This window comes from Lemur catta, chromosome 1 (assembly GCF_020740605.2).
Source record: "Lemur catta isolate mLemCat1 chromosome 1, mLemCat1.pri, whole genome shotgun sequence".
In the NCBI taxonomy this organism is placed as follows: Eukaryota; Metazoa; Chordata; class Mammalia; order Primates; family Lemuridae; genus Lemur; species Lemur catta.
The window spans coordinates 211,535,287-211,560,306 of NC_059128.1; the positions used below are offsets into that span (position 1 = coordinate 211,535,287).

Sequence of the window (25,020 nt, forward strand, 5' to 3'; positions counted from 1 at the left end):
CTGTTGTGCATAGGAGGACTAAGGGTGACCCGATCCTCGTAATGTGCTTATTTAAATGTCTGGTGGGTTTATGGGTGTAGTCCTGCTGGAGCAGAAAGAATACTCTGTTGGGAGCCTATCTCTGGGCTCTGGTCCTGGCTCTGCCCCAAACTTGCCTTGGAGTCTCAGACAATTGTCTCTTTCCTCTGGGCCTCAGTTAATCCTTTGATCATCTTCCACCTATGACATGCTACAACTCAGACAAGAAGCAAATTCTCATGACACTCCCATACTCCTACCCAGTGCTCTTTGACATCTTCCCCCAAGAGCTATGGTACCTGCTTTGTGTGAGGTGGTATAGCATGTAGGGTAGAAGTGTGGCCTCTAGAGCCAGACATAAGGCTCAAATTTAGACTCTGCTACTTACTGGCTGTGTAACTTGGGCAAGTTACTTAGCATCTCCAAGGCTATTTTTTAATTTATAAAATGGGCATATTAGCACTTACTTCCTAGGACAGTTATAAAGATGAACTGAGATGATAAATGAAAGTACCTAGCATGTAGTAAGCATCATCCAATGGCATTTGTTATTATCATTACTGTTATCATTTATTGTAAAGAAGAAAGCTTTATGCATCTCTTTTGGAATTTCTGAGGACAGTGAAGTCACAGCTGGGAAAGTCTCAGGGAGCCAGAAGTTGCTAGCCTCCTGTTCTGCATACTAAGAAAATTGCTGGAGAGGGGCTGTAGCAGGAGGAGACATTTTTAAAAATCCCAGTTATTGATAATCCTCATGAGTATGTACAAATCTCCTGGCATCAGTTCTCTGCATAGAAAGAAGCATAGCTAAAGAAAACATGTATTGCTTTTAATATGCCAGCTGTTTTTGGGGGGTATAGGGTGAGATAAGGATGGGGAGCACAATTGCAGAACTGAGTCTTGGAAGACACGTGTAGAGTAGTGGAAGGGAAGGCCCTCTGTTCTTGGGGCTTCCCTGTCACCAGCTTAATCATGTCTATCTTGCAAAGTCCCATCTGCCAGGAAGCCTGCTCTGCCTTTGGACTGTAGCACTGAATGCCTGTGTTGTAAGTTAGTGTTCCCAATGGAAAGAAGAAATAATTTTAAAGCTAGAAGATGTGGGTTCCATTCCTAGTTCTTATGACCTCTCAGCGGTGGGACTCTAGGCCAGTCATCTTATCCTGGAAATTCAAATTTCCACAACACCTCACTCCCATGGGCATATACCAGTTGTTCCTTTTCCATATTTTTATTTCAGGAAATGGCCTGCAGTCCAGGTGTCACCTTTGATCCCTTTTTGCTTCACTTAGAACATCCGATTAGTCTGCAAGTGAACTGTTGGCAATTGTAACTCTTTTTCTTCACTTGTCATTTCTTTCTTAGGCTACAGCAGGAGCTTCTGTCTGGTCTTCTTCTCTCTAAAAACACCAATCCAAAACTGATCCCCCACAATTAAAACCCTTCACTGGTCCCTGTAACTTATTGAAGAAACCTAACCTCCCTGGCATGGGCTCTGCCTATGTTTCTCTGATCCCTTCCAGCTGTTTCTCTGTATCCTAGCCGTACCAAACAACGTGAAATTCCCAAACAGGCTGCTCACCGTACCAGTTGTTCCTGCAAGTGACAGGAACACTCTGCACATCCCCCCACTCTAGCTTAAGAGACAAAAATGTTTTTCTCTCTTTATGTAAAAGAAGTCCAGAGATGGACATTCCAGAGTTGGTGCAGTGTTCCACGTGTCAGAATCTAGGTTCCTTCTATTTTGTGGGTTTGCCATTCTCAGTATGAGGATTCCACTTCATGGTCCAAGATGACGACGCAAGCTCCAGCCATCACATCCATATTTGAGGCAGCAGGAAGGAGGAAGGAACAAAGAGGGGCATGACCCTCCCTTTAGGGACACTTCCTGGAAGTCACACTTGCTTACACACCGTTGGCCAGAATTAGTCACACAGCTATATTTATCTCTAAGAGAGGCTGTGAAATTCTTATTTCAGGTAGTCTATTTTAGGTAGCCATGGGCTGAGGTAAGAATCAGAGGTGTTTGTTATCAAAGAAAACAGAGAGAACAGATATTTGGTGACACCTAGCAATGTCTCCCGCACACGCACACCCAGGGGCGTACACTTGTTCTCTTTGTCTGGGATACCCTCTCTCTGGCCCCTTACACTCTCCTAGCTTGGCATGTTCTTATTTGTCCCTTAACACTTACCCAATGGCCATCTTCACAACACCTCTACTGTTGCACTATCACAGGGTGTACAGTCATTGTCGAATTATCCACCTTCCCCACTAGCCTGTGACCACCTGGAAGGCAGGGACTGTGTCTTGCCTCTGGCTCTTTAGCACCCAGTGTGGCTGCACAGTCTCTGGCCAAGGCAGGCCTACCACCAGTATTTCTTGTCTTAAAAATACACTGAGGAAATGAGAGTATATTCTTCCAGCTTCCAGGAACTTCCTACGTCTGCAAGAAGGTATAGGGATAGGGCTAGCTCGATGATCTTAGAGGCAAATTGCTGCTCTTTGGGTTGCACAGACCATCTCCCTTCCCATAGTTGTTTTCTGATACTGCACTGACTTGATTAGGGCTCAGCCTTGCTGATGGAGAGCGAGGTGGGGAGGGATTATTGTTGTGATTCTTGCTTTCATTTTCAGTCAATTCTTGGTTGGATTTCTGCCATTTGTTTCTCTTAGTATTCAACTGGGCAACATCGTTGCCCACCTGCTTTTTAAGGTGAATGTCTGACAGCTGGTCTCATATATCAGTTTTGGCTTTATTAAGAGGGATGTGGCTCCCTTCATTGCTAAGCCTTTGGGGCTACTTTTCTGTCTTTCTCATTCACTCATGTTGTCCATTGGATCCTCAAGACAGCTCCTGCTTCAGAGAGCAAAGCAAGTGTGGTGTTCTCATTTCACAAATAAGAAGATGAAGGTCTAATGAGATTACCTGACTCACTCATGGTCACAAAATAAGTTAGTGGCAAAGCCAAGAGTTGAGCCTGGATCTTTCCATGTCCAAGGCCAGTGTCTTTTGCCTTCTACTGCACCTTTCTTATTTTGATAAGTATTTTTTTAATCTTTTTTTTAATTTCAGCATATTATGGGGGTACAAAAGTTTAGGTTACATATATTGCCCTTGCCCCGCCCCCCGAATCAGAGCTTGATAAATAATTTAATTAACATTTCCATGCGTAAGTTTTTCCCCTGAATTTGGATTCTTTCTTAGGATAGATTCCCAAGCATGGAATTATTGAGTCAAAGAGTATAGATATGCTTTTAAAAAAGACTGAATACATTTTGCAGAATTGTCACACTCATGCTTAAGCCAGGCAGGTATAATCACCAGCTTCCAGGCCAGCCCGAGAGCCAGTGTCGGGGGAGAGGCTGTGCCTGGTTCCCCTAGCAGATGCACATAAGCATCTCACCTTCTGTTGGAAGATGCATATTTTTGCCTACACTGTGGCCCCTCCACACTAACGGGATACTTCATCTGCTGTTCAACTGCAGACACAGCAGTCTGTTCCGATGCTACAGAAACCATTAGCTGCATTGGACTTCGTGAGAGATACACCATGATGGGCACATGCTGTGTACTGGACTTTATAGGTGATTGAAAAGATTTCCGGAGATAATTTTGATTATATGAGATTCTGACTTAAAATCCTGGCCCCCCACACAAGGTGTGACTACAAGGGACTAGGATACTGTGCTCTTTTCACTATGCCTTTGCTCAAATAATCTCAAAGTCTGAGTGGAACAGTTTTTGCTGGATGGATGATGGCTTGTGATGAATGTCCCTTCAGGTCAGCGCAGTCTAGGCCGGCACCTTTACCTTCTTCTCACTGAGGTTAGTGATGCACCAAAACTTAGAAGGCTCACAGGGGGCTCTGGAGCCTCAGGTGGTACCTGCGGTACGTCAGCGCTTACTGCCTGCCAAACATTTCCATGTCAACGTCCAAGTCACAGTTTGCCTCTTTCTTCCTGCAGCTGGTCACCACAGAAAAGCGCTTCCTCAAAGACAGTTTGTACAACGAAGGAATCCTAATTGTGTGGGACCCATCTGTATACCATTCAGATATCCCAAAGGTAAGTGGGCGTCCATGGGAAACGGATTGACTTTTCTGTTTGCCTCCAGATTTTCCTGAGTTCCTAGGTTTTTAAGTCATGGCTGAGCTGGGCCATCCCCGAGGGCTGGCTACTTGAGTCTTAGGGCACCCACTTCATCTGGACTGGCAGATTCAGAAGCATTTCTATCCCATGCCAACTGCTCTCCATGCTCTCCCCTGCATTGCCATGTATTTGTCTCCCAATTATGCTGTGTACTGGGAGTGACAGTGGCTGGATTTCTCACCATCGGGGGTAGATTGTGTTCACTGATGCAGTTATTCCTGGTGAGCACCAGCAGGAATAGACAGTGGTTACTGTGGTTCCTGTAAATAATAAATAATAAAATTACCTGTAAATAAGATTACCTATAAACAGACTACTTCTGTCCATACTTCCAATTTCCAGAATTCTTCTCATTTCATTCCCAAAACAATTAAGGAAGTAGATGGAAGCATAATTGCTCCCATTTTACAGTTGGGGAAACGAGTGTGGAGAGTGGCAGTCACCTGTCCCGGGACTTGGTTTACTAAGCAGAGGGTGCAGATCTGCGACACCAGCTCTTTCAGGGAAGGAGGTGTGAGCTGCCGGCCTGCTGCGCCTCAGGCCCTCTGGAATGGTGCTCTCACTGTTTCTTGTGCATGTCAGTTGGCCACTCCCCGGTAGGGGCTGCAGTGGCCTCAGGAGAATGGCCTTAAGGAGGAAAGGCAGAGAGCACTCTTCCTGGGACGCTTGATTCTTAAGTTGGATCCACCAATAGCTGGCAGGCTCTGGTGATCCCTGGCACCCTCACTACCTCAGTCTCTACAGTTTTGCACTGATCTCACTTGGAACTTAAATTTGCTTGGGTTAGGAGAGGGACTCCGAACCAATAGATGTGGCAACCTGTGTCCCAGTTTTCTCCCCTTTGAAAATGAAAGATGGGGTTAGGTGGTACCTAGAACCCCTTTCAGCTCTGATACCATTCTTACCCTCCGTGATCCTGAAGTCAGAAGCTGCTCCAGGGTGAGCAAGCTTAACATTCCCCATAAGCACGGGCTGCATGCTAGGCCTGTGATGCGGAGAAGTCTGCAGTCTGCTCCCAGGAAGGGCTGTGCCTCGGGACCCGCCTTGGACCTTCCTCCTCCCGAGTCCTCTGACGAGGATGGCTGCTTGGGGGGGCACTGCCACTGGCACATTTCTCCCTTGAGAAGACCACTTCCTTCTTTTTCAGTGGTACCAGAATCCGGACTATAATTTCTTTAATAACTACAAGAGCTATCGTAAGCTGCATCCCAACCAGCCCTTTTACATCCTCAAGCCCCAGATGCCCTGGGAGCTGTGGGACATCCTCCAGGAAATCTCCCCAGAAGAGATTCAGCCAAACCCCCCATCTTCCGGGATGCTTGGTGAGTCCATGTCTGGAGAAAGACCACGTGTGTTTGTTTCTAGAAGAGTAGCTTTCTTCTGGGGTCTCATTCATTCATTCCTGTGTTCATTTGTTCCCTGAACAAGTATTAATACTTTGCTCTGCTTGTACACTTGCTGAGTTCTATCTAAAATACAGAGATAAATAAGATATAATTATCTCTTTTAGGGTTTCAAGTGGGGGAGGTCAATTTGTTGTCTGAGACAATATCCAATTTGTGCCAGGAGGGCAAGATCACCCGGTGTCACAGGAGAGAGGACCCTTTCCAGCTGTACAGTCAGAGATAGCTGCATGGAGGAAGTAGCCTTGGCTTGGGCCGTGGGGAAGGGAGGATTGGCAGGTGGAGCTGGAGGAAAGGGAAGCATAGAAACATTGGGGGGGGGCAGGACACAGGAGGAGCAGAGCTGGGCCTGAGGAGAGGTGAGCAAGGCACTTGTCTCAGGTATACAATTTAAGGGGTACCCCAAAACTCAGTAAGATAAAGATAAATAATATTTCATTATTATTATTATTATTATTATTTTGAGATGAGGGTCTTGTTCTGTTGTCCAGGCTGAAGTTCAGTGGTAGAATCGCAGCTCACTGCAGCTTCAAACTCCTGGGCTCAAGTGATCTTCCCACCTCAGCCTCCCAAGTAGCTGGGACTACAGGTGCATACCACCAAGCCCAGCTAATTTTTTTTTATTTTTTGTAGAGACAGGGGTCTCACTATGTTGCCCAGGCTGGTCTAGAGCTCCTGGCCTCAAGCAATCCTCCTGCATTGGCCTCCCAAAGTGTTGGGATTGCAGACATGAGCCACTGCATCCAGCCAAGATAAATAATAACTTAATACAATGTCTTTACAGATCACAATTAATGCAAAAATTATGATAAACAAAATATCAAATTTTTAACAAAAGACAGGATTACTAACACTGCTCTGCAGAGTTATACTGGAACCTGTGTTTCTTTGACCACCTAGTGAACACCCTATTTATGGCCCTAGGGAAGAATGAGCAGTGAAGCCCAACTGTGCATGGGGCATGTACGAGATGTGGGAGCCAAGGAGGGGGGCAGAGGACAGAGGGTCCTGAATGCCAGCCAGAGCACTTTCTCCACACCTCAGGGTCTGTCTGCCCTTCCCTCCCTTTCTCCTGGAGTTGGGCTGGGCCACTGGGCAATTTTTGTGAGGCTCCAGGATCCATATGTGCATATGGGCCCCCTGGCCCCCCCCTTTCCTACTAGATGGCAGCTTTTAATGAAAGTGTTCGAGTTTCTTTCTTAACTTAGCTGGTAGCTACTGTCCCCAGCAGCCAGCAGAGGCCCAGGCAGAAGAGCACCATCAGGGGATCCACCTGCATGGTTCCCTTTGGGGCAGCCTCGTCGTCAGCCGTAGGATTGTGGGCACAGCTCCAATGACACACCCACAATGTAAATGTGTAAGAGGTTTTTATTACTTATAAATCCTCAAGCTATGCAGGGCGGTCAGACAGGGGCAGACAGCAGGCCTCCGTCGCAGGTCTGGCGTAGCAGCAGCAATGCAGACATGCAGGAGAGGGATTCCCCTGCCCCAAGGTCATCTGGGGTGGGGTGTCCTGATTCCATGGGGTTATTTTCTCTTGGGTACTTCACACAACTCCGGCGGCAAGAGCAGTTGAGCAGCTTGGCACTAACCTGGGGTTAAAACAGGGCTCCACAGGGGAACTTCTTGTCTGTGTTGGTCAGCCTTGGCTGGGCCTGGGCATCAATCAGCTATGGCCTCTCCTTTACTCCTGAGACAGTGACCCCAGCCCTTCACCACTGTGTGATTGGTCTGCCTACCTCCCCTACCAAGGCTGCAAACTCCTTCAGGCTGGGAACTATGTTTATCTTATCTCTGTGGGTCTGACATGGGGTAGCCTTTTGGTAAATGTTCCCTGAATAAAGGAATAAAGAAGTGTTCAGTATTAGAGGCACTCCTTATAGGAAGAGATTGGGATCTTATGATATCATGCCTTCTTCATGCCTTTTTCTATAACATTTGGGTGGTGCATTGGGGCTCTTCCTAGAGCCCTTTTGAGCAGGAGTGGTTGGCATCCTGAGGGACACACCTTCTCATTGCTTGTGCTGCCACCTCCACCACCGGTGGCCACTGCCCCCTCCACACCCCACACCTGTGCTTCCAGGAGGTTTATTTGAGCTTTCTCCTATGGGACGTGCTCCCTCCCAGAGTTCTCAGAAGCACTTCTGCTCTGCCTACATCACTCAGTGGCAGAGCTGTCTTTTTTCCTTCACTGAACCAGGGGCAGTGAGAGGGCAGAGGCAAGGTTTTTCTCATATCTGATTCTTCTGGAGAAAAGTTGCTGCTAATAGTTTACAGTCTTGTTCTCACAGAGAACTGCTCCATCTTAAAGATTTCCTAGACAGTATTTATGGTGTACAAAAAGGGTTTTAGAACCATGCTCTTATTTAATCCTAACAATAACCCACATAGTAGGAGGGTTGGGTAGATCACCCCCTTGGGGCAGGTGAGGGGCCTGGGCCCCAGAGAAAGGACCTGTCCTATACAGGATGACTCAACCAGTTGAGGACAAGCATGGGGATAGCATGAGTCTTCTGCCTCTTGGTTGGGCTTGCATCCCAGAGTTCGCACAACCTCCCTGCAGGGCACCAACCCGAGCCCCATCTCCTGGACTCCAGTCTCCCTGCCTGAATGAGTGGAGTCCATCAACACAGCCCATGGGGTGCTCCCATTCCAACTGCCCTTCTTCCCAGCTAAAGAAGAAAAGTCTCCCCTCCCCAACGCTATTTCCTTCAAGTACTGCAAGGAACAACCTTGCCCCCAGTTGCACCATCCAAGAGACTCTTCAGGATGCAAAATTGCTAGAAAGTGTTAACTATACATGTTGTCGTCATCTCCTCAATCAGCTCAGTCATCTTGTCCTCTTACTTCGTATAGCTTATTCCACTAATACATTCATTGGCTGATTGGTGGAGTTCTTTAATCTGCCAGCGTTTAGGGAGGACCTGTTATTCACCAGGCCCTGACCCAGGAGCTGGGGATACAAAGGTGCATAAGGCTCATATGGCCTGCATCCTAAGGGACACTGTGCTGGGCTTAACTTGCCAAAATAACTCAGATTTGGAGTCATAGTAATAAGTAGAAACTCCAAATGGACATCTCTCCAAATTTGGGGTCTTGAGCTGCTGGGGCCACTGGGCAGAGCTCTGGGGCACTGGGGTGGATTGTCGTGCATGACTCATCTCTGCTCCCCTCTCCAGGTATCATCATCATGATGACTCTGTGTGACCAGGTGGATATTTACGAGTTCCTCCCATCCAAGCGCAAGACTGATGTGTGCTACTACTACCAGAAGTTCTTCGACTCTGCCTGCACCATGGGCGCCTACCACCCACTGCTCTTTGAGAAGAATTTGGTGAAGCACCTCAATGAGGGCACAGATGAGGACATTTACCTGCTTGGAAAAGCCACACTGCCTGGCTTCAGGACCATTCGCTGCTGAGCACAGCCCCCCAACCAGGCCTCTCACTCTTCTCCATCAGGCATCTTGTGGCTGGTCTTTTGGCCACCCCAGCCTGGAAAGACCATTTTCCTGAATAATCCCAGCCTGCTCCTCAAACTCTAAGGGCTCATGTCAGCAAGAGCTCTGGGGCTTCAGGAGCCTGAGGGCAAGGAACCAGGCTTAGCCTTCCCTGTATTCACAAAGAGGGTGTGAACCTCCACACACATGCACACACACTCAGCATTCTTTCCAGACAGCATCCTTCCCCACTTCCACACAGGTAGATGCAAGATCCACCTTTCTCTCCAGGACTGCCAATGCTGGGCTTTGTTTTTCCCAACTCAATAATGTCATTTTCACAAACTAATGCTCTATATTGTTTGAAATCTATATCTAGATATTGACATCATGTTTTAAAGAAACTCTCCCAAATTATGATTGTGCCCAATGCAGGGTAGCACTGGTGGGAGAGTAAGTGGTAGAGGGCATTGGAAACATGCTCAACCCCTCTAAAATAAAGTTGCTTCCAAGGTCCCTACTCCCGGGACATGTTCCTATCGCTGAGGCTGGTTGGGCTTATCCTTACCCTGGGTGCTTATGAGCAAAGGGTCTTGATTAGTCCACCTTCCGTCTCCATGTGGAGATGAAAGATACACAGAGATACAGTCTCTGTCTTCAATGTCAGTGGGAGAGGCAGGCAGTTAGGATTCAGTGTGGTCAGTGCACTGGGGGCTTGGAGAGAGAGGGCTTGCTGTCCGTATGCCCAGGAGGGCCACATATCTACTGCATCTGTGGGTCATAGGAGGCTTCACAGAGCTGGGGGCATTCGAGTGAGTCTCAGAGAAAGAGGAGAAACATGGCAAGCAGATTTTGTCTAAGTCATTTGAATTATATTTTCCTTTCCGTATTTATTCTCAAAGACCTGCCTGAACTTAGAGGCACAAGATACTTTTGAGGAAGCTCCTTACCCATGTCTGAGGTAGTAAGTGCAGCCCCACAGCTAAATCCCCAAAACCTGCTTTCTCAGGTGCGGCCTAGACTGACCCTGTCCTGCCAGCTGCATTTGCGCACTGTACTCCAGCTCATCCTTAATGCCAAACTCAAATCTCCTAACCACAACCTTTTTCCCCCTCATTTAAAGTAGTCTCCCCATCCCAAATAACTTTTAAACATTTTCTGCTTTAAAAGGATTCTGACTCCAATTTTTTTGACCTCTTGGGCCTTCTGTGGAGGGTCTCTCAGGGAGTAGGGGTGCAGGTCCCTAGGATTTACATCACTCTCAGAGGTCAGAGCCTCGGAGTTCATAACTGATTCTCACCAAGTGTGAGGTGTGCGATATCAGATTTTCATACCCTCCACCCCTCTCTGCAAGGAAACAACATCAGAGTCTCCAGGCAGGGTGGCTCACTGTGGCATACCAGCATGCTCCCCAGATGGTTTTGCTAAGTCCTCTCCCTGGGTAGGAAACTCCGCTGGACAGGTCTAACTCCTGGTGTGGGGAGGTTAAGTGACTTGCTCAAGGTCAGAAAGTAATGCTGCAGGGCCAGGGCTCCTAGACCCAGGCCTCTGCACTCTCCTGGCTGGCCCCACATGCTTAAGGGGATCTAATGTTTGATCTCCAGACCAACACCACCCTAGAGCTGGGACACTCATTTACTGCCAAACCCTTGGGATATGTAGACAGTACAAACAGGCCTGGAGTGAGAAGAGCTGGGTTTTCAAACTGACGCTACCCTACTTACTAGCTGTGTCAGTTTGGGCGAATTCTCTTCCCTGAGCCTCTATTTCCACATCTGTAAAATGGGGTGATGATCCTACCTCACAGGGCTGTTGTGAGGAATACATGAAAGCCCCTGTCCTAGCTCTGTACCTGGCACATAGTAGGTGCTCAGTACATGCTGGTTTCCTTCCTTCCTTTCTTAAGCACCTGCTCTGTGCTCACACCTGGGCTGGACCCTGCTGTGAGGGAGGCTGGGGGGAGGAGGTCCTGTCCTCAGGGAGACAACAACTACCCCACCTGAAACACCCAGGAAACCATCCGAGGCAGTGGACAATCTAGAATGTGGTCCTCCTCCTCCCTGCCTGCAGCTCAAGTCAGATTCTGCTTGGGAATGAGCAGAGCCCTTGGGCTGCTTAACTGCTGTATAGGATGAGTCCTTTGCCCTTTCTCTGGGCCCATTAATTCCTCGCTTGATTTATGTTCTGATTTGACACACTCATTGTCATCTTTGACTCATGACCACTGAGTGCAGAGGACGGTGGGATCCTGTCAGCAGGAGATACATGTTGGTGTGGAGACTGAGTCTACACTGGGTAGATCTAGTTTTTAATTGTTATTATTAATATAAGCAATCAAATTAATTTAAATATGATTCTGAAGTCTACAGAACGTTTAGTTCTGTGCTTTCCATACATGGAAACTTTGGTAAAATGAAAATAAGATGTGTATGTTATTGTTGGTCTGGTGAGATGTTTAATATTTGTGACAGGTAATTTATAAATTACAAGGGAATGCTGCCTCTATCTGCATGAGGTTCTCTGTCTTCTTCAAGAGTCATCTCCTTGTCCTGTATCATGGGGTCCTCTCTAACCGTTCCACTAATCAATAAGCTATTGCTATTGGTTTGAAGCTGAGACATTAATCTCAGAAACTTCTGGAACATTCCTAAGCTAATTCTGAATTACCCAAAGATTATGTAAAATTTTGAAATAAATGTGTGGTTTTTTTTTTTTTTTAAGTTGCTTCCTCTCTTCTTACTTGCTAAGGGAACGACTGCTGATTGCCAACTCCAAAGAGGACACAACTGAGATCTTGAATCTCTCAGTCCTCCTCCACTAGCTCCTCTGGCTTTAGACTTCCTCTTCAATACTCCAGGAAAAGGAATGCTTACTTATTTGGAAGGATAGTCTCTTTGAAATATTGACTGGTTTATTGATTTTTCTTGCTTTTGCTGTTGCCTAGATGCAAATAACTAAGCTATTGTTCCTTGAACACCTCAAAGAAGGGATGCAGTAGGGCAGAAAGCAGAATGAAGGGAAGGTCTTTGCCTGGGTTTCCAAAACCCTAAAATCCTTAAAAGAATGATGTTCCACAAGAATACCCAAAATATTTGGATAAAAATCCTGAGGAGGAGCATGAGTAAGGGGAGAGAGGATGATCCCTTTTCCCTTTGAGCTGCCCACCCCCTTGTTGCAGTGTAATCAAGCGCAGGCTTGGCTGTTTGCTGCTTGCAAAAAGCCATTAACGAGGACAAGGTATAGTGAAAGGAAAGTGACTTTATTCCAGAGCTAGCAGTGGGGAAATGGCCAATGCTCGTGCCTCCAAGAAACCATTTTGAAGCCTTGAGCTGACGATAGGGCTTTAAAAATGGAATTTGGAATGAAGGGCATTCAGGAATGGCAAGGAGGTGCTGATCAGCATAACTTGTCTTGATGACTATCTGGAATTATTGCTCCACCTGGTGAATGGGCTGGGCCATCTTGAAAGCTGCTTATCTATAGATTAACTGTGGCCATGAGGTAATCTGGTGGGGATCCAGGCTGTTTCACGACTCAGTCCATGAAATTTCTAAACAAGCACATGATTAGACAATGGAAACATGCATGGGGAGTGCCTGGCGGAAAGAAGGAGGGTAAAGGGCAGTGTTTCCTCATTAAGAGCATAAGAAGAAATGAGCGGGAAAATTTCAAGGTGGGGCACTGAAAAACAGGGCACTGGTTACAATGGGTTCAGTTGTGTCCACCCAAAACTCGTATGTTGAAGTCCTCGCCCCCAGTACCTCAGAATGTGACCTTATTTGGAAATACGGTCATTGCGGATGTAAGTAGTTAAGATGAGGTCACACTGGAGTAGGGTGGGCTCCTAATCCAATCTGACTGTTGTCCTTATGAAAAGGGGAAATTTGGAGACAGACATGCACAGGGAGAATACCATGTGATGAAGGCTGAGATCAGGGTGATGCTTCTGCAAGCCAAGGATCATCAGAGATTCCCAGCACGCCACCAGAAGCGAGGAGAGAGGCGTGGGGCAGCTTCTTCCTGTGGCCCTCAGAAGAAACCAGCCTTGCCCACACCTTGATCTCAGAGTTCTAGCTTCTAGAGCTAGGAGAGATCCATGCAGTTTGAGGTATTTTGGAGTTTGCAGCCATAGCAAACTAATCTAATACCTTCCCCATCCCCTTTTGTAACTCTCCAGCTAGGACGCAGTCCCCTGGGCTGGGGATAGAGAGAACAGTGAAGGGCGCATGGCTGGGTAGGGCCTGGACTGAAGGCCTGGGGCCCTGCTTCCTAGCCAAAGCTCTGGGAAAACTGCAAGTTTTGGTGCTGAGGCTTCATGGAGCCTTTAGACCAGGCATATGGGACCTTAGACAGCCCCTTCCTGATGAGATCATGAATGAGGAGCCCCTGAGTAGTGCTGAGTGGCCAGAGAACACCAGTGACTGTGTCCCCCACCCTTGCACCCAATGCCTTAGCACTGTAAGTTTCCTGAGACTCAGATATATTTGTATATGGACTGAGATTGAGGTTCTGTCTGCATCCCAGTAGAATGGGAGCTCAAAATAGAAACTGCAGAAAAATAGATTGCTGTTAGTTTGGGAACTGAGATTTGTATTTGCCAAATGTACAGTGATCCTAAATCCCTGTGAGGTTCTTTCCGCTGGTGAGCTGTGTGACCTGGGCCCCTCCGTCCTGGACTGCAGGTGCACTCCACAGCCACCCCAGCTGCTGCCCTTTGGCTCCCACTCGGGTTGGTGCTTCTTTTTTTAAGGGACGTGTATTAGATGTGGGGATGGGAAAAATGGGGCCCTGGCTCCTCAGCTGCTTGGGAGAAGAAGGCAGCAAGCCCAAAGCGAAAGACCAATGAAGAGAGAGATACAGCAACCCCCATGACCACCCTGCCAGTAGGGCTCTCCTCACTGACAGAGCCCAACTCTCAGGGTCCTAGAGACTGTTCTCAGAGAATGCTTCACGTCCTGGCAGTGTGCTGAACCCACACCGGTGCCTGGCATCTACAGCCATGAGCAGGACAGGGAGAAGGGGCACACGAGGACTAGGGGACTGCCACCTCCATCCTAGTCCCAGCTCCTTGGCCCAGGGTGGCCTTGGTTTCCACTTCCCAGTGGCTCTCAGAGCAGCCTTCTGGGATATGTTGCAATGTGATAGGGAGTACACTATGGCTCCAGGGCCACTTTCCTCTCTTACTGCAAGCGGGAATGCTATGACCCAGAAAATTCATCCTGAAATCCCACCACCCAATGCATTGATGGCCCCATTCAGTCCTTCTTAAGATTAATTGGAAAACAAGTTTATAATGGGAAGAGGAATTCTCTTCGATCTAGTGAATATGCATTAAGCACCTACTATGTGCCTGGCACTGGGAGACAGGGATGAAAACCCACAGAACCTGCCTTCCAAGAAATGGAAGCCTGAGAGAATGGGCCTGCTCTGCCTGGGTGGCCCTGTCATGCTAGTGTGAGATTAGTGATGTCCTGTCCTGGAAAGCTAAGCCTGGATAACACGGCTATTGCTGTTAGGCACACATTCATAACTGCCTAGAAGGAAAATACTATGCAGATGCCAAACATGGCTATATGGCTATGATAATACAAGGTAAAGTACAATAATGAAGGTGTAGAGGAAAGAGATTTATTTTAACAGGCAGATTTGGAGAGTCATAATGGGTAGCAGTCGTGAGGGATGGGCAGGATTGTTACTTTTTTCTTTAAGTAAAATGCTCTGATTACGAAAGTAATACCTATTCATTTTCAAAAGAGCAGAAAATCATAAAGAAGGGGGAAAAGCCATCTCCTACATCCCACCATCCAAAGATAACCAACCCCTACCAGCAGCTTCCAATTCTATTTTAAGATACAATAAATTTTTTACACAAATAAGATTATATCATTTTTTGTAATTTAAAAATACATCATAAAAATGTCTCCAGGTCATTAAGGACCTCTTTGTATATATGCTTTGTAATGTTTGAATTATATTCTGTCATAAGGATCTATTACAATTTACACAGTTTTCCCTAGAGTTGAGTATATAGTTTATTTACATTTTTTTTGTCCCAAATAACTGCACATATAAGCATATGTTCTCATCTCTGATTGTATTCTGAGGTGGGAAGTGGGTGCAGGGTGAGATGGGTCATCTTTTCCCCTCAGGAATTGTGGCTGGGAGACTCAGAATCATAGCAGGGAACTTCTTGAACAGTCTTAGAGAATCAGAAAAGACAGACCAGGGAATAAACAGAAGGCAGCATTATAAGATTGCTGAAAACTTTGTGACTTTTCCCAGTTGATTATTTTGTTATTCATTTTTCCATTTTTCTATACAAATTAGGAGTAAAAACCTCAAAAATTATGAGACTGTATTAGTTATATATTGCTATTTAACAAATCAATTCTAAACTTAGCAGCTAAAAGAACAATGTATTAGTTTGCTGGGGGTTGCCATAACAAAATACCACAGACTGGGTAGTTTAAGCAACAGAAATTTATTTTCCCACAGATCTGGAGTTGGGAAGTCCAAGGCCAGACGGCTTCCTTCTCGCTGTGTCCTTGTGTAGTCTTTCTTCTGTGTGCGTCCAGATCTTCTCTTCTTATAAGGACAACAGTTAAATTGAATTAGAACCCACACTACTGGCCGCATTTTGAACTCTATCACCACTCTAAAGGCCCTGTCTCTAACTAAATAACATCACATTTTTAGGTACTAGGGGTTGGGGACACAATTCAGTCCATAACAAGTAATAAACACCTACTTTTTCACACGGTTATTATGAGTCAGGAATTCGGGACTAGTTTAGCTGGGTACTTCTGACTTGGGGTCTCATAGATCACAGTCAAGATGGCATTCAGGGCTTTTGTCACCATCAGAGCTTTGTATAGTATATACCCTACATTTCATTCTGCCTTAAAGTTTTATGTCACTATAAATTTTACAAAAGTACTTTAACCTATATTTCACCCATTGTCCAACTCAGAAATGAAATGGTATCTTTTATTTTCATAGATAAGAGACAAAAAGTTTGACACACTTTTATTCTCTATCATCCATCTTTATTATTTGAGATTCATAATATAATTATTCTTAATTTTTGATATTATCATTCTGCTTTATAACCAAAGTTACATTTCTATTTTAAATTGATTAATTACCCAGCAGTGATCCTTTTATACTGTGACAGCCCCATTCTTGATGCTCTTTAATTGCTTCCCTCTATTGTAGTACATCTTCAAATAATTTTTTCAAGGATACATGAATCCTTTTATACCTGAGAATGTCTGTTTTCACACATGAAAGACAAATTGCTTAGGCATACAATTCTAGGGATAGCAATTTTTTTTCTTTCAAAACACTGCTTGGTGGAACCATATTCCCATTCAGTTGTAAAGTTCAAAAGTTAGCATAGAAGGCAAAAATCATGCATAGTTAAAATCACTCCTGAAAAACCCCCTTAAACTGTCCACAATCTCAGATCTGGGCCCTTGAAAACTCAAAAGCCTAAGATTATCTGCTATGTGGTTTTTTGCCTTTTGACTGAAGTCCTCTTTTTTCTGAGGCAGAGATGGCCAAACATCTGCTGGAGAAGCAAAATTTTTAAACTGGACTTTTGTTAAGCAAAATGTAAATTATTTTGTGTAGTTACTTATGGAGATTGCTCCCAAAGGTCCAGGCCTGGAGAGGAGTTTGTCTCCTAGCTAAGACCGCTAAGCAAAGTTAAGTATAATAAGATTGAACACCACCTTTTCTGGAAAGCCTTTCCTAATTCCGCACCCTTCTCCCAAGAAAAGCTTTGGTAGGTGCCCCTCCCCTGTGCTCCAGCATATATTGGACTATAGTAATGTGCTGTGTCTATACCCTGAGGACAGGGCTTGGGTCTAATTTGTCTTTATCCCTAGTGTCTAAAGAATATGATGAATGGAAGTTTGTTATACTGAACAGGAAGATACAGTATTCTAGAAACACAAAAATACTAACCGATTTCCGATTCTATTGTTATCAGAAAACATTTTTAATTGTTCTAAGGACTGGCTCACTTCAGATTAACGCTTCTCTGTCCTATTTGGGTAGATGTTTGAGGGGGCTGAGTCTTCAGCTAAAGGGCCAAGGTCAAAGCAAGGCCTTGGGAAGCAAAAGTGGCCTCTGACAGAGAAGTCCTCCGTGGGGTGTGTGCATGTACATACACAGGCCAGCCAGGACGGGGTGTGGGGGCAGGATAATAGTGGGAGCCACAGCACAGTGTGGTTCCTTTGAATAAGTGAATTTTTAAAGTCTTTATAAGTGACCCATTTTTTCCAGACATGAGATCTGGTCTGTCTTTCTGTGGTGATGAGGTCTTGTGTTTGTCACTAATGGCCACATCTCTGCTCTGTGGAAGCCCACAGGTGGGCCTTTCCAGCTGAATAAACAGGGTCTGGGACAGAAGGCTCAAGTCCTGGGATTACCCAAAGCTCTCAATGATGTTTTCTCAGATGTTTGTTTTTACCTATTGCCAAAGAAAGATTGAAAGAGCTTTTAAAAGGTGGGGAAAAGTCATATAAAGTTCTTCATCAGGAAGCTCAGAAAACCACTTGGCAAAGGTGTATCTGGAGGCCTGGTTACATGAATGGCAAAGGATCGGTCTGTAGGCACAGGGATACTGTTCTGAAAATGGCTGAAAATCTGAGAAACTCAGCAGCTCAGGTTGAGACAAAGGCTGTGACAACTTCACAGATCACTGTGTAAGGGAATCAAAAGAGAAATGTCTGCGAGGACTTTATATGAATACTACTTTTCCAAATGTGAAACATCCGATTCTTGGAACACGTTGCACGGGAAAGTGTGTGGTCCTGGGAAGCACTGAGTAATAAGAGAGTATTCAACTGAGAGTTCTAGGAGAAAGCAAAAATGTAGAGAAACCATGAGCAGCTGCTTTTCCAATATAATAATCCAACAGTGGTAGATTATAATGCCCCAGGCAGCACTCACTAAGAGAAGGGAGTTAGTGGTTTGGCCTGTGGTAACCGTTCTGACCTCACTGTCTGCTGCACTTGGCCAGCAGCTATTAATCTCCACCTTTTTCCATCAATTTCGCTCATGTGAGTTATTTCTCACCAGACCATGGTAAATTCCATTAGAACCCACACAGCAGTATTTTATGTTTACCAGCTGGAAGAATACCAACCCTGCCAGCCCACTACTCAAGAGTGGAAACATTTTCCAAATTTGTCCTTACATTGAAGCTTTTACTATTGCCTAACTCAGCAACTTTCAGTTATGGAAGACTCTTTAGTATAGACCAAAAGTACATTTTCAACTCTTTGAATATAGTACCCCTAATCCTGCCTGCTATCTCTTTGCACTGTCTTCTTTTAGAACTCTTAACAATTATTGCATTTGTTCTTCTATGTTCTTCCATCCATCCATCCCCCCATCTACCTGTCTACTTGTTCATTCAACCAATAAAGGTTGGTGTAAATACATTGTGCCTAATTCTAGAGCCATGAGATGGAGTTGCAAAAATAACAATGACAATATTAGTGACAGACTCTTGTATAGCACTTGCCACGTGCCAGGAATGCTTCTATGCACTTAACATATTAACTGTTTGTAGGGACGAAGGTCTGAGGCAGATTAACAGGAGAAAAGACATACAAATTTATTTAATGTGTATACATGGGAGGCTTCAGGATGAAGACCCAAAGATAAAGGGGAAATTGTCCATTTTCATACTTAGGTCCAACAAAATATGGGCAATCATGTAGAAATACGACTGGACAAAAAGGGTATGATCTAATGTTAATAGACTGAATGGGGAAGCTCTGCAAGGCCTGTCTGTCTAGATTCTTCTTGACCTCTCTGAGCATGCATTCCTTCCTCCTAGGTGTGGGGCAGGACCCTTACTGGAATAGGAGTCTTATGACCTACAGTCAAATAGGTTAGATAATTTCTTTATAACCAGTTTTTACACAGAATAATTTTAGATTTTATAACTAGCTTTCAGGAAAAGGGGTTCTGGCTTTTATGACCTGTCTTAGGGACGAGGGATTCTAATTTCTATGGCTAGCCTCAGAGAAGAATGGGACTGAGAGGCAGGAGGACAGGAGAAGGCCAGAGAAAAATTTTGTTTCTGAGGCCTTCATTTTGGGGTACTATTTTCTTAGACTCAACATGGTAATCCTTGAAACAGCTATTGAGAAGTTTAACTATGAGAAGATACTATTATTATTACTGTCAGGTTTCAGTCTGAAATGTCAGTTCTTGGTACGCCCATGGCTGAAGAATGACCAGACTCACCAAAGTAAGGGAAGCACGAAAATTGAGGAGAGAAAGATAGGATTATAGGGCAAGAGCAAGACAGAGGTTTACAGCGCATAATACATATGCCACAGATGATGACCAGGTCCATTGTTGCAGCAAAGGGACAGCAAAAGGAAGGGTGTGCAATGGGGCTGGTTAAGGTCTGCATCTTGTTTTATAGTGCCCAGATTCGGACCTCCCTTGTGGCTCAGACATCACCACAGAACCACTTTGATCGGACAGTTGGGAATTGCATTACTACGCATGCAGGATGCTCTAGGTCATTTTCTGGACTCTATGATACCTATTCTGCTTGGCCCATGGGCCAGAGAGTCCTCTGCATTCTTTTGCAGCTGGAGTGCTAACTTCTGATTGGCATATTCATAGGGTGTTCTCTCCTCCCCCAGGTATGGTAGTAGCTCAGGACATGATGGGCAGGACCAAGGTGGGGGCCTGGGGCCCACCCTTGTCCTTCTTCCCAGGTGGGCCAATTGCACCAAGGCAAAGTGCCCACTTTCATTCCTAGGAGACCCAAAATCCCTTGCTAACTACCTGACATTACCATTGTGCTGATGAAGAAACAGCTTAGTAAAATGTGATCCTTGCTTTCAAAGGAGTTTACAAAGTAGTAAGAAGTCAAATTATATAAAAGAAGTCAAATTGCATTAAAAGAGTGATGTTAACATTGTTAGTCTTAAAAATCAACACAAGCCTGCAAAATTAATGGCATAGGATGGTTTTATAGAGGATAAGGGAATATATCTTACGTCAGGTTCTCCCAAAAGCAGATACTGAGTTAAGGATATGGGTGGCAGCGATTAAGGAAGTGCTGTCTAGAGCAATCGTAAGGAATGGATGCAAAATAGGAAAGAGAGAGAAGCCAGCAAAAAGGTACTTTAGGGTGAAGTTCCAGCTTCAGCCTGAACTTACAGAGAATATTGGAGTGTAAATGACACCTTAGGTGTCCTGCCTGGAAACAAGAGAACTAAGCTTTTGAACTCCATACCAGTCAATAATTGGCTAATGATTCTCCCTGCGGTTGGAGGAAGGAAAAACTCCCAGGCATTTCAGGTATGGCAATCAAGTGGTGGAACAGGCTAGGCAGCCCAAGTGCCCAAGATCAATCCTTTTATTATCTCAGGTTTTAGCCATTTGCAGCAGAGCATGCAGAAGCTGGGGTGCACAGAATTGGTAAAAGGGATCTGGATGGATCTGAAGAGTGGGTACCAACAGTATCTGCTACAGTCCACCTTTTGCACTTCACAGATGAGCTTGCTTCTCTCACTCTGTCGCTATGTTCACGGCATCCTATTACACTTTCTTCAAAATTCTGGTTGGTTAAAGACCCTGGGAGAAAACGTACAAGAGGTATGTTAATGGAATAAGCTACAACCCTTACTACTGCAGTTGGTCCTGAGATTATATCTATTTGTCATTTTCCTCTGCCACCACCCTTTCTAGATTCCCCTTGCCCTTGCCTACCACTTCCGCTGTTAATCGTTTGGGTGTCTTGCTTGGTGAGATGACCCAGATCCTCAACGCTGGGAGGTGTGAGACCCTGGCTACCAAGCTTTCGTCAGGCCATGGTTGCAATGACCACCCCATCACACTTAGTGCTGGACATGGGAGCACCACAAAATGTCCCTGATTTACGATGGCTGAACTTTTCATGTTTTGACTTTAAGATGGTGTGAAAGTGATATGCTTTCAGTATGCTTCTCAATTTAGGATGGAGCTATAACTGGATAAATCTACTGTAAGTTGAAATATTAGTTTATTTGGATGTAACTCCATCATAAATTGAGAAGCATCTGCATTTGATATAAAAGAAAGAGACAGGAGAATGCGTTTTACGCATGGTCCTTAGATCATCACATCAGTATCATAATAAAATCACTCATTCTCCATTTCATTCATTCACCTCTGCATTTCTATTCTCCGGGGGAAACCACTTTCAGCTATTTATTATGGTATTTACTTGCATTTTTCTAAAGGATATCATTGTACTGCCATGTTTTTATTTTTCAGTTTGAAAAATTATTTACTACAATGTAAGGTGAAAATTTAGCTATCTTACAATTCACCCCTCATCCATACACACTTCCTTCCCCTACCCACTCATAAGAGACTTATAATAGCATTATTATATTTATGATATTTATATTTATTTGGTTAAATCAATATTCAATGATTATGTTTTTCGACTATGTAAATGTTATTTATAGCTGAGCTATGGATGTTTCATGATTACATTTCCTTTCTTTTAAACCTTCCCCCCACCCCTGCCCTGGAGTTAATGATTACATTTTGTTTGCCTAGTGTTATTTTGTAATATCACCAGTTTATCACCAGTCTTTGATAGAGCTGTCAAACTTTTCTCAGTACAATTATTTATAAATATTAGATATTCTATAAACCTCATTTTTGGAGGAGGGCCTGTGGGAGAGCTATCCTTCCTGAATTGGTGATCTTCAATCCTACATTAAACAAGTATTCTGGAACTTCATTTTCTCATCATCTCAGGAATCCCCTTTGCTTCTTTCCTCTGTGAATTCTGTTCCTTTCTCCCACATTGCTTCTTTCTTGGTTTAAACCTCCTTGATTTTGTGGGACATACCAAAACACTGGTTTCCAGACAGAGAAGGCATATGGAGGAGAGAGAAGCAGGGTGAAGGTGGGATGGTTCAGAGAACATGTCCCATTTAAGGAAATGTGAAGTTATCACCTGGGCATAATGCAAGAATACTGTGTGTTTTTGGAAACTCTTCCTTGGGAGACAATAAATTTCAACCATATTGAATTTGAAAGGTAAGGGCTTTAAGATAGAGCTTATATTCTTTAGTGTATATAACAGGCTTGTATTTCATATAGAGGACACACTATCCCTCTCCCATCCACCAAAACACATAATCATTAAAGAAGCTGTATTTTGCCACGTTGACAGAAGAGGGCACCATTAAACCAAGAATCTTGTAAATCATTACAAATCCACAAAAAGAATTGAAGAAATGGAATAAATCTATAAAAAAAATCTACTTAGGGAAAAAAAGAAACAGAGGGACTGAATATACCTCAAGTGATAAAAATTCTTCACCACTCCTAGGAAGGTAAAAACAAAACAAAACAACCATGAAGCAGAAGAAAACTGCAACATAACACTCAGACGGAATCAACCTTAAATATGTATTTGGAAATATAAAAAACTCCCTTTAATTAGAAATTAAAATATAATGGATTTGGGAAAAAAACAGGAAGAAATTAAAAGAGAGCCGCTTGAACTCAGAAAGGAAATAGAAGAAAAAGAAAAATTATCTCAGAACTGAAAACTAAATTGTAAGAGGTATCTATATTAGTTTCTTGGGCTACCTTAACAAAGCACCGCAAACTGAGTGGCATAAAACCACAGACATCTATTTTCTCACAGTTCTGGAGGCCAAAAGCCTGAAATCAAGGTGTCAGCAGGGTTTGTTTTTTCCAGAGGCCCTGAGGGAAGAGTCATTTCCATCTCTGTCTTCTACCTTCTGTTGGCTGCCAGCATTCCTTGGTGTTCTTTGGCATGTAGATGCATCACTCTAATCTCTGCCTTTTCTGTGTGTCTTCTCCCCTTCTCTTCTCCTCTGAGGACACACGCCATTGTAATTTAACCTAGGATGTTCTTATCTCGAGGTACTTTACACCTGCAGAGACCCTTTTTTCCCCCAAATAAGGTCACATTTTCAGGTTTTGAGTAGACATATTTTTTTGAGGAAGGCCTGTGGGAGAGCTATCTCTCCTGAATTGGTGATCTTCAATCATACATTAAACAAGTATTCTGGAACTTCATTTTCTCATCATTTCAGGAATTCCCTTTGCTTCTCTCCTCTGTGAGTTCTGTTCCTTTTTCCCCACATTGCTTCTTTCTTGGTTTAAACCTCCTTGATTTTTGTGGGACATACCAAAACACTGGTTTGAGGGGGGGCAATGAGGGTGGTCACCATTCAAGCCACTAGAATACCCAATGGAGAATGTACTCAAATGGGAATTTAACAAAGAATACTAAAGAATGACAGGCAAACAACCAAGAAAATGAAATGAAATAAAGTGAAAAGGGTCAGGAAGAAAGTGATTGACACACAAGACAGTCAAAGCAACATAAGTATAACTGGACTTCTTGAAGAAGAAATACAAAACAATGAAACTATTATTTAAAAGTATAATTAAACTTTCCAGGAATAAATATGTTTAATTCTTAAAAATGCCAAACTTTTCTCCCAAATGCCACACTTTTCCTCATTTTTTATTCTCACCAGCAATGCATGAGAACTTTAGTTGCTCTGCATCCTGGACAGCACTTGGTATCATCAATTGTTTTCTTTTTCTTTTTCAAAAAACTTTAGCTATTCTCATAGGTCAGTAGTGGTATTTTACTGTAGCTTTAACTTGTGTACTGTAATGATGAAGTTAATTGCATATCACTATGAACATCTTTTGATGTGCTTATTTGCCACCCACATATCATCTATGATGAAATCTGTTCAAACTCTTTGCCTATTTTATAAATTTTGTTGTTTCCTTATTATTGAGCTTTGAGAGTTCTTTTTATAATCTGGATAGAAAACTTTTATTATATATGTTTTGGAACTATTTTCTCTGTCTCTGATTTTGCTTTTCATTCTTTTAATGTCTTTTAAAGAGGAATAATTTTAAATTTAATAAAGTCAAACTTATCAATTTTTTAATTTTATGAATTGTGTTTTTGGTGTCTTATTTAAGAAACCTCTGCTTCATTCAAATCTAACAAGACTTCTCTTTTGTTGTCTTCTAGAAGCTTCATAGCATTAGATTTTACATTTAGGTTTATGATCCTGTTAGAGTTAATTTTTATATTAATATATGGTACAAGATATAGGATCAAGGTTTTTGTTTTGTTTTGTTTTTTACATGTAGATGTACATCACTTGTTATAAAGACTATCCTTTGCCCACTGAATTGCCTGTCAAAGTTAATTGATTCTGTATATATAGGTCTATTTTTAAAATCTGTTTCCTTCATTTGCTGAATTGCTGTCGCTTTACCTAAGTATTAAAATCAGTTAGTATGGGCCCTTCAACTTTGTTGCTTTTTTCAAACTTATTATATTTTGGGTATCCTAGGTCCTTTGCATTTCCATGTTAATTTTAGATTCAACTTGTTTATTTCTATAAGAAAACCTACTATGTTTCTAATGGGAAGTGTGTTGAATCTGTAGGTCAGTTTGGGGAGAAATGATATTTTAACACTATTGAATTCTCCAGTCTATGAATACAGTAAATCTCTCCACTTATTTAAGGCTTTGCTTGCTTTCTTTCATCAGTGTTTTGTACTTTTCAGCATACAATCCTGCATGCATTTTGTTAGATTTATACTTTAGTATTTCATGTTTTTGGTGTATTACAGATGATACTATGGTAGTATTTCAAAACTTTTAATTTCCAAGCATTCATTTCTACAATATGGAAATTCAATTGAGTTTTGTATATTGACCGTATATCTTGTGACTTACTAACCTCAACTATTAGTTCTAGTATCTATTTTGTAGAATCTTTGGGATTTTGTATGCACACAATCATTTCTTCCATGAATAGAAACAAGTACTAGAAGAAACCATGGGGTGAATTCCTTTGTAGAATGGGTATAGGGAAAGGTTTTCTAATTATGACTCAGAATCCAGGTGCAATAAAAACAATTTGACAAATTTTGTTGCATGAAAAACATTTTGTGTAG

General features: G+C 43.5%; 1 protein-coding gene across 8 annotated transcripts in view; it reads left to right on the forward strand.

Annotated features, from left to right (window-relative positions):
* The window catches only part of ST6GAL1 (ST6 beta-galactoside alpha-2,6-sialyltransferase 1), a 127,731-nt gene extending 116,004 nt beyond the window's left edge, over nucleotides 1–11,727 (forward strand). For all 8 annotated transcript variants that reach the window (XM_045539886.1, XM_045539884.1, XM_045539888.1 and 5 more), the window contains 3 exons: nucleotides 3,985–4,083; nucleotides 5,315–5,489; nucleotides 8,750–11,727. In XM_045539886.1, coding sequence (XP_045395842.1) covers nucleotides 3,985–4,083; nucleotides 5,315–5,489; nucleotides 8,750–8,991 — 516 coding nt within the window. In that variant the 3' untranslated portion in view covers nucleotides 8,992–11,727. The remainder of the gene's footprint in view (nucleotides 1–3,984; nucleotides 4,084–5,314; nucleotides 5,490–8,749) is intronic.
* Nucleotides 11,728–25,020: the final 13,293 nt, after the last annotated feature.